The 10,536-nt window shown below is 30.5% G+C and overlaps 1 protein-coding gene across 1 annotated transcript; it reads left to right on the top strand.

Annotated features, from left to right (window-relative positions):
* Positions 1,486 to 9,195, top strand: LOC109333144 (putative E3 ubiquitin-protein ligase RING1a). The gene is made up of 7 exons (XM_019568455.1): positions 1,486 to 1,632; positions 1,741 to 1,789; positions 2,360 to 2,418; positions 8,206 to 8,287; positions 8,416 to 8,536; positions 8,623 to 8,664; positions 8,949 to 9,195. The coding sequence occupies exons 1-7, from the start codon at positions 1,539 to 1,541 to the stop codon at positions 8,949 to 8,951; spliced, it is 450 nt and encodes a 149-aa protein (XP_019424000.1). The 5' UTR covers positions 1,486 to 1,538; the 3' UTR covers positions 8,952 to 9,195.

Consider the following 10,536-nt stretch of genomic DNA (forward strand, 5'->3'; position numbering starts at 1 on the left):
ATATGAAATAGTAATAAAAAAGGCAATTAAAAATAAATATTTAATAGATTAAATATATTCATGTTTACTTTTTAATAATTAAAAATATTTAATATGGGGTAAATTACAATAGAAAAGATATTTAATATTTAATATTTTATATTAAATACTTCTCTGCACCCCAAGAAAAAATATTAAATACCTTTAACGCATGCAAACCTACTATAATCACCTTTAACCCTAAAATCAGTAAAATGTTGATAGAGAGATGCGATTTGGCATATCTTCTTCAGCACAAAATGTTATTCAATTTATTTTTCTCGGAATTCAAAAATCTTGAAAATATGGTGGTATTAAAGTATTGTTAGATTTCTAGGATAATCAAAAGGGTAATGATTCAATTTCTGAGAGTGACACTTGTTGAAAGGGATAATCATATATTCCAAAAGTGATTAGTTCCTTATATATAAGATGAAATGATATATTTAGTAGTTCCAAAAAACATCATCTAAATCAAATAAGATAAAGAAGAGAGGAAAAAATAATGTCATCAACATACCCTCAATATCTTTTGCTATCCAGTTAAATTCATGTTTGCTTTACTAAATAGTTATTTTTTATTGGATTGCAAACAATTTATTGATCTAATGATAGTATGATATTTTAAGTTCTTTACTATCTATATCTATATTTATACTATTAATAAAGCCAAAACAAATAATAATACTGCATAATATAATTTTTAAATTCCATTTTTATCCTTTTAACCTCTCTCCTTAATAAATGAAAATTTCCACATTTTGCTTTCATTTTTTCGTTAATACATTATTACTCATCTACACATTATTTTTTATCTTCTCAAATTTTCAACCCAAAAATAAAACAAAAGCACGTGAAAAAATATATCCAACAACTTAATAATGATTATTAGATGCACAAGAAATTTATAAAAGTTTATGTATATCATATCAATTATTACATCTAATATTTTTAAAATACATTTTTTATTGAATTTATATGTTTCATTTTTTATATATATCAGTCAACACGCTAGTCATAATAAATTAAATACCATTAATTGAACATAAATCTTCTATAATCTAATGATATATCATTCTTTTGTCATCAATGAAAACATGGGTACTTTATTATAAATTAATTAACTTTTATTAAAAAAGATAAATTATTAAAGTGTTTAATGAAATGATTGTTTCTGATGATACAAAAAATGATATATATTAATATATAATAATTATATCATATACTATTCTTCTACCTTACTTATATTTACAGAGTCAATTTTAATAGTAAATAATATAATAATAATATAAAAATAATTCAAACAATGTTGCAACCCATCAACCTCATCTCTCACCACCCAAAGTATGAAACTAATACTACTTTCCACCTGGCAAACATTCATTGAGTATGTCAACACTTCAATTTTAGTCACACACCAATATAAAAACCACCTTCAGAAAAAACAATATCTCCATTCAACTTCTGCTTCTCTCTCTCTGCATTAACGTTACATTGTTCAATTGTTATTTCTGTATAGAATGGAGAAACAGTCGAACGAAACTCTAGAGGAAGAAGTGCTTACTAGCGATGGAAACAAGTCAAACAACCATGACCTTCCAGAAGATGAAGCTGGTAAGTGTAATTTTCTTCTGAATTTCTAATATATGATCCATTTTTATTTTGTTCGTTCATTTTCATATGAATTTAAATAATTACTGCGATTTCTTTTTGTTTTGTTAGAATCTGATCGAAGCCACTCTTTGTCTTTGAGCGATGAGGACAATGAAATGTACGTTGAGCTAAACCATCGTTTTACTTTTTGTCAGCCAATTAAGTTTGGATTTGCTATTTCTTTGATGTTTTCTATTGATTTTGCTTTTTTAGTTTATTTATGGTATTGAATGGTTCTAGATTTGTGATAAATGGTGGATATCACTGTTGAATGCTTTCAGAAAGGATGGTTACTTTGGTGAATTTAACATAAATTCATGTGTGCATGGTGTTGGTTGTGTCGTTGTTGAATTTACCCATTTGTTTACAGGGAATGATAATTCTAGATTGAACTATATGTTTTAACATTTCAAATTTAATATTTAAGAGCCTTCTCGTCTTGTGTAAACGTTTTTTTATTGCCACATGCTTGCTCTTGAAAAGTATTTTTACCTAGCTTAAAAATTAATTACATCAAATTTGGCACTCAGGAAATAAGACGGATCGTATTATTCTAAGGATTATATGTTTTAGCATAATACCTTTACTTAGATCACGGAATTGGACATTTGCAATTTAACAATGATCCATCCAACAAATATTAAAATGATATGATTTACTAATGCCTCTTCTTGGTGTTTATTTACAGATATGTGTCTCTAGACTGGTCAGATGTTCGCGAGGTTGTTGAGTGCCCTATCTGCCTAGGTACATAATTTATAATAAATGCTAGATTGCTTAACTATACATATATAGCATATTCTTTGCTCGTGTCCCAAAAACATTTTCTAGTCTTTGCTGCAAATATGTACAAGTTTTAATGAAAAATTATGTTTTTGTAAGGTAATTGTTATAGTTCTGGCAATTGGGCAATAATAGAAAAATGATATCCAAACGAATTTCCAAGGCAAGAAGATGATAATGCATTACAATGGTTGAGTTGAATATGAATATTATCGTTCTATTTATACAAAATAATCAACTACCTATGTAACTAACTTTCTACCTAATCTACCTAATAATTGGCACATGTTTTTCATGATAATATTGTGAGACAAGTTACTGCATCTGCAACAATTGCCTGCATCACATTGTCTCGATCAGCTTTGATAAACTTGGGTTGGTTTCCTCGGTCAAACCTTCACGGTCAAGACCTAGTTCCTTTGGTCAAGGTTACTCGGTCATGGCTTGGTTTCTTTGGTCAGAGATACTTGGTCATGGCTGGATTCTTCGGCCAGGTTCATATGGTTGTGACTTGATCTCTTAGTCAGATTTATACGGTCACAACTTGGTCTTTCGATAAGCTTTATACGGTCACAATTTTGCTTGTCTTAGTAATTGGTGCGTATTCCCTCGGTCATGACATTCTTGCTCCCTCACTCAGTGGTGTGTTTTTCCTCTGTCATGATATTCATGCTTCCCAATTATCGGTGCGTGTTCCTTCGATCACGGTATTCATGTCTCCTTGGTCAGTGGCTCGATATGGCTCGGTCATGCTGTCTCAGTCAGAATACTTGTGTTGACGCACCACGATGTTGATCTTGCTGCACTTGGTTCGCTCATCCTGGCATTTGGCTTGGCCAACCTGGCTTATATCTTCCTATTTTCATCATATGTTAATAAAAAATAATCATTTTATAGTCCCACATTAGCTCCTTAAGTGTATTGTCTCTCCTTTGTTTCCACCCAAATATATTAAAATGAGAAAATTTATGGTCCACATTGACCAAAAAATTACAGTTTTGGTACACCTTTTAGATAAATTATAAAACTAGTATAACTTTATAGAAATCGGCACTGGGGAGGGAGTTTTATTACAATATAATTTTTTTAAACCCCCCTAAATCGTCACGGGGGAGTTTTATACTTTTTATTTTTTTTTATTTTTTTTCTATCCCCTAAATCGGCAACCGGAGGGTTTTTGTTTTTTTTAACTTGTTGGAGTTATATTATTAGTTTTAGGGTTTAATTTTTCAAACACAACTCCTAACAACACACAACATAATAAATTTTATCAACCCTAACCCTAATAACATAACAAAATAATGAAAAACACACATAATATAAAAAAATCAAAAACTCTCCGGTTGCCGATTTAGGGGGATAGAAAAAAAATAAAAAGTATAAAACTCCCCCATTGACGATTTAGGGGGGAGTTTAAAAAAAATTATATTGTAATAAAACTCCCTCCCCAGTGCCAATTTTGGGGGAGGAGAGAAAAAAAATACATAAATCGGCAATTTCATTGCCGATTTCTATAAATTTACACTAGTTTTGTAATTTTTTTAAAAGGTATATCAAAACCGTAATTTTTCAGTTAAAGTGCATCACATATGTGAATTTTCCATTAAAATGTCTATAATGTAGCAACCTCTTTAATCTCAGATATAGTAAAAATAGAGTTTAAAGAAGAAAAAAACAAAATTAAAATAAGGGGGTCTTAATCCATCTATTATTTTATGATAAGCAAATGTTGTATTAAAGTAGCACAAGTTTACTTGCCCAATACAAGAATATTATAGTCAATTATAATTCTACCTATAGAAACCAATAATATAAGATTAATGGTCAAATGCATCTTTGTGCAAAAACCATAGAATTTATTCTAACATTAGATTAGATGAGAGCTAAGTTCATAATCTAATTTAGATCAAATCCATAATAGGAATAAAACTCACTTCTTTCCCCAAGAAATTCAACTCATTCTATATTATTGAGATTGATTACAAAACTACAAACTTCAATATTCTCCACGAGTTTCTCCGGTTTGCATTTTCGCAATAAGAGTCGTGAAGCTTTAACAATTTTATACTCATATAGGGATATGCATTAAGATTTGACGTCAAGCGTAAAAATCTTTCCACACATTAGCAAAATTACAGGATACAAAGAGATGATCTATTGATTCAGGATATTCCATGCAGATGGCACACATCAAATCTTCATTCCTATGTTTGATATCCCTTTTAAAAGAAAGTATCCTTAGTGGCCAACATATCTCTACGAGCTTTCAAAATAAAAGAAAATACCTTTGAAGGATCTAAACTCCATTTCCCCTTTAAACCCGTGTTGGATAGAGTGAGTTCCTTCACCCCTCCCCGTATATCCATCATGAGACTTCACGCTTGAATAAATCCAACAATCTCCCCCTCAAGTATGGGTACCACACACTTTCCGGTCCCTCATGTCTCAGCTGAATCATCGGTTCTGATACCACTTGTTGGAGAGCCACAAGCGAGACACCACGTCTTGAACCAAAACTTAAGACATTAATTTCATGAACATTTTCTACTTAAAAACTCTTCTACTCCTCCGTGCATATCCAATGTAAGACTTCATACTTGAATAAATCCAATACTACAAATGTTTGACTTCAAGTTACCTGCGTCGAGTACACGGTTTTGATGACATAACTCCCTGAATGATTTAAATTTCATTTCCAAGTATCAGTAATATCCTTGTGGGAAAGTAGTGTTGAATTAAATCATACAAATTTATGACCAAAACTTCCTCTCCCAAACAAATTTCTCCTCTCCCAAGTATACTCATTGTTGATCCAAGAGCAACAATCTGCCACTACAACCTGTTTATTCATCACTAACAGAAATAACCTTGGGAATGCCTCTTTAAGCCTGTGTTGTCCATACCAAACGTCATACCATAACAATGTTTGAGTTTCATCTCATGTTTCCTTCCAAAGGTTTGTCTCAAACCATCCTCCATTACTCCCTTGTGTTTAGGCAAAATTAGAAGCATTCATCATCTCATTAGAACCATGCTTAGAGTTGACAAAATTAACCTAGAACGAAACAACTTCTTGCATTCTTTTCCACTTCCATTTCCCTATCAGAAAATCATTATAAGTATATAAGTCTTTCATGCCAAAATCCCCATTGTTTTTTTGGTTTGCGCACCTCTCACCAAGGCACTCAAACTCTTCCTTTATCACATCTTTAGTTTCCCGAGAGAAATATCATTTGAAGATTAATATGTTTGTTATTTACCTTATTAGGAGTATTGTAAAGAGATAACATGTATATTGGAATGTTTATAAGAATTGTGATTAGAAGAACCAGCCTCCTCCAAAAGAAATATGTTTGCATTATCAAGTTACAACTCTTGTAGTCACTATTTCAATCACACTTTGTCATTTTGCATACCTTCTTGGGTTAGCCCCAACTGGTATTCCTAATTGATAAAATATTGATGCACACTTTCTAGAAGCTTCCACATTTGTGTAGAAACAAGTAGTGATGATTGTATCATAATATTTAGAATTATCCTAAGCTTCTAGTATATTCTATTATAGGCATTTAGTATTATAATTAAAGAAGTATCTAAAAATCTTGAGAAAAATGTATACTAGATACTTATGGAACCATCTAGAAATTCATAAGTGTTGTAGAAAGCCTATAAATAGGCACTCACCCTTCATTTGTAAAGCATCCAAAATAAGAAGCAAATTATTCTAAGTTGTGTAGCTNTGTGTAGCTCCAAAGCTTCTCCACTTCTATTTTCACTACTATAACTTTCATTTCTAAAATATTATCACTAAGTATATGAAAGAAATGCTTCCTAACTTACACGAAATAATGTTTGTAGTTGCTGTTATAAAATTGTCTGAATCTTTAATTCCAATCAATTAGGTTTTTCTGTGAGCTGACCTTTAAGCCATATGCTAATTCAAAACATCTGAGAATGTTTTTTCACACTCCATAGATTTGTTGCATTAGGCTTGCAAACAATTCTTTTATCGTCTGCAAAAAGTCATACACTTCGATAGCTTGTCTGCCGATTTTGAACCACTAAAATAAGCCTACTCTTCTGGCACTTAATTATGGAGATTTTGGAGAAGTTGGAGATTGTGGAATATTGTCATATACTCATATTCATCATTATTATGGACACTCTTTGCTATTGACATAATTTATGGTGATAGTGTCTAACACTTTATGAGTTTATGTCACTCCTTGATATTTGGTTTTGTACCAAATTTTAACGAGATGGGGTGTTGCCTGATTCTAAGTTCAGTGCATGCCACAGTCTACAACACTATCTTTCACATAATTATACGGCATGCACTTACTCATTGCATTGTCTATAGAAGTTAGGTGCATAGGAAAGATCAAACTTCCATTATAGTTATGGCTATTTCATTGGCTCCATCCATAAAAAAAGGTTTACATTAAATTGATTCATGAGATGTCTTTAATCAACATACCAAAATTGCACGAGACATGAGAAGTGTGCTAGTAATTGGATAAATTCGGAAGTAATCAAGTCGTAATTATAGTATCTGTCTAATATGCACGTTTCATGTAGTAATATGAATAAGATTTTCTTTGATTCTTTTGCGAGAGCTAAACGTTCATTCAATTTAGATTAAGCATATAGATAAAACACTTGTGTGATGTGATAATCTGTGTAGACAACTATTTATGCTTGCTTAATATCAAATTAGTTGGGAAGGTTTCATATTTGTTGATGAATAATTATGATACAACTCGTTACAACAACAGTTCTTAGTCATGAAAACCAGAGAGAATTTGATGCAAAATTGTATAGGAAATGAATGATTAAAATAATCTTTGGTTAACTATATAGGGAAGGATATTTTTCTAGTTTTAAAATTGAGAACAACATTAGTTGTTTCCAAAACCTAATAAACCTTGGGGTACCATTATGAAAACTTGTGTAGGATACTCATCAATTTCAAAATTTCATTATTTTGGGACATTAGTAGAATATTTTATATAGTTTATTTTTGAAAGTTAATTGTCTATTATACACACATTAATAATTAATATATGATTGTAATATCTATATACTGTTATTGTAAAAAATTATATACAGTTAATATATTATTCACCATTCATTTATATTTTTTTAAGAGACGATAATAATTAAAAATGAATGGTGGATGATAAATTGACATTGTATAAAACTCTTAAACTATAAGTAAATATATTTTTCTCTTAATATAATTGTTTATATACATATGCATATATATATATATATATATAAAATGTTATAAGTTAGATGTGCCGTTCCTAAAACGTAGAATTTATGGATCTAACCCTGGTGATTGATAATGGAGTGCAAACATAGATAAATCTAGATGGTGTATTTTCAAAAGTATTTATCATGATGGTGTATTTAAAAAAAATCAATTGAAACAATGAAAGAGAGAGAGAGAGGGAGGGAGGGAAAGGAGAGAAGGTGGCAAAAGTAAATGAGAATTAATTAACAACTTCAATGAAATGTTGAATATGAGGGAAAAATAATTGTATTGAGGTATTGTATGCCAAAATAGTGTATACCGACAAACCGGCAATTTTCTTACATATTTACTCCAATAATTAATTTAGATCGTAGGGACTTTGTTGTTAACATGTTTGGTCACGCACTAGCTTTTGATGATATTGTAGAAAATATGATAAATGTAGCATCATATACGCTAAATTTGTTTTCCTAACTATCATATTATTTATGCAGACACTATTCAGAAAACCAAAGCCATAAAGGAATGTCTGCATCGCTTTTGCGGAGAATGCATAGAGAAATCTATGCGTCTTTGGTTTGTCCTCAAACTTTCACTATCAACATTATTATCTCACATATTTACAATTGGGGTGGTATGGTTTATTTGCTGCAAATTTTTTATATTAATTTTCTGAATAGTCTAGACTTGTTTTTTTACTACAGTAACAGTGAATGTCCAATTTGTCGCACACATTATGCTGGCCAATCCTCTTTGAAAGACGACGTTAACTATGATGCCCTGATTTCTTTTGTATCTACTCGTATTGGCAAGTATGAGGAGGAGGTAAGATGAACATATATCATCTTCGATTGAAAATGAGTTTTATCTTAATGAAAACATCATTAACAACATTCTGGGTTTTGGCATAGGAATTGTCCTTACATGAAGATGAGAAGAAAGACAATAAGCTGGTGAGATTTCACTAAAAATGTAAAAAATATGAATGTCTCTAAATTTTCATTAATTTCTATTGATGCCTTTATAGTTAATGAGATGAGAATCACCTGTCTCTAACGGTGTCTCATTCCATGTCACAAACCAATCATATATTAATATGTGAATAAAATAAAAAAATTAAAAGCAAAATGTAATAAAATTGAACACTTTGATTCGCTTGAAACATAGAGTGAAACACCATATGAGACAAGTGATCTCCTTAATCTTTTCTCCCTTCTAAATGTTCTCTTTGATGCAGTGAGAAAGTCCTTCACTTCCAGATGGTTAGAACCAAGAAGGCTTTTTGTTGTAGTACATGCTATCATGATATGGAATTATTGAACGTAGATGTTCAATAGTTCAGTTCTCTAATATATCATTAAGTATTAGGACAACATAAGTTCATTAGTTGTTTCGTGTTTGAATTTATACAGACTAATATGCTAGTTTTGCTTCAGTTGTCCTTTAAATAACTGACTCTATCAAAGTTTGGCTGGATTTCTTATCTATCTTTGGTTCTGTTAGTTTTGATTGTTAATTGTTTATCTGGTGCAGTTTTTAAGTTTGTTTTATCCTATTGTTGGTGGGGCCTTGTTGTTAATCTTTGTTGGTGGGTTTGAACAGAATTGCGACTAATCTATGGGCTTTTTATCCACTTGAGAGGGATGTTATCAAGTTTTCATATAAATTACACTTACACTTTATTAGTTTTAATAAAATTAAATAAATAATTCCTTCTTTTTTTGTATATGCATACAAACCATAGTTGATATATACGTACACTACATTGATATCCCTCCATATAAAAAAGTTATGTGTAATATTTTAAATAAAATGTGTGATAAGTGTAATTAAAATGATAACTAAATAAATTTTGACACAATAGTTAAGTATGAAAATGATCATTTCTTACAACTTAAATGAAAAAATTGTAATTCAACTTTGTTTGGACCAAACAATTAGATCTCTCTCCCTTTATTAATCCTTAAACATTTTAAAAGCATGTTAATCCTACAAAATAAAAAATATTGGCTAATTTACACTATTTGTAAATGAAAAATTATTTAAAATGAAGGAGAACATAACGCATATTAGTTTTATAATTTCTTGAGGGAGAACAATATCGAAAGATGATTAACGTATCCTACATACCACATCAAAATAGAGTTGATGAAAGAAAAAATCAATATCTAATAGAGATATAGAGAAGTATGTTCCATACTAAAATTATGTCTATAACATTTTTGGCACATTAGGACTTTAGTGCATGTAACCAAAGCAAAGCTCGAATCCATCCACTTTCTGAGAAGATACTGAAGATTAGCTAGACCCATAATAAGTCATTTCCTAGTATTTGGATGTATATAGTACGTGTTTGTCTTTAGCCATATATGCATTAAGTTCGGGAAGAAAATAATATGTCGTATATTTGTGAGTTATGATAATGAGTGGAAAGGGCGGAGGTGTTGTGATCCAACAACAAGGTGCAACTACTTCTATCGGGATGTTTTAATGAAGTGTCATCTTAGTGGTCTCCACAAACAAACAGTATTACATAGCCTTGTTTAGGGATTCTGATTTGTCTTTTGACCTCCTTAATGAGAAGTTGGATCCTCTCTATTATTGGAGAGTCCATTACTATTTTGAGATTATGACACGTAATAAAAATAAAAATCTAACCGTCTTAATTTTAACTCATTTTTTAATAAAATAAACTATAGTTATTGTTTTCTCTTAAAATCCAGTATTGGACTGTCCAGTACTAGAGAGGAGTTGGTTTCAATGATAGATTGAAAAAAATTATTTAAGTTAAAATTGTAATTATTAAATATTTTTATATTCAATCA

The sequence above is a fragment of the Lupinus angustifolius genome, chromosome LG18, assembly GCF_001865875.1.
Source record: "Lupinus angustifolius cultivar Tanjil chromosome LG18, LupAngTanjil_v1.0, whole genome shotgun sequence".
Classification (NCBI taxonomy): Eukaryota; Viridiplantae; Streptophyta; class Magnoliopsida; order Fabales; family Fabaceae; genus Lupinus; species Lupinus angustifolius.

Bases quoted from the DNA above. Each gene is read 5' to 3' on its own strand.
- LOC109333144 (XM_019568455.1), top strand. From the start codon at position 1,539: ATGGAGAAACAGTCGAACGAAACTCTAGAGGAAGAAGTGCTTACTAGC. The intron at 8,288-8,415 runs GTTTGTCCTCAA...TTTTTACTACAG, and splicing joins GAGAAATCTATGCGTCTTTG to TAACAGTGAATGTCCAATTT. The intron at 8,537-8,622 runs GTAAGATGAACA...GTTTTGGCATAG, and splicing joins TTGGCAAGTATGAGGAGGAG to GAATTGTCCTTACATGAAGA.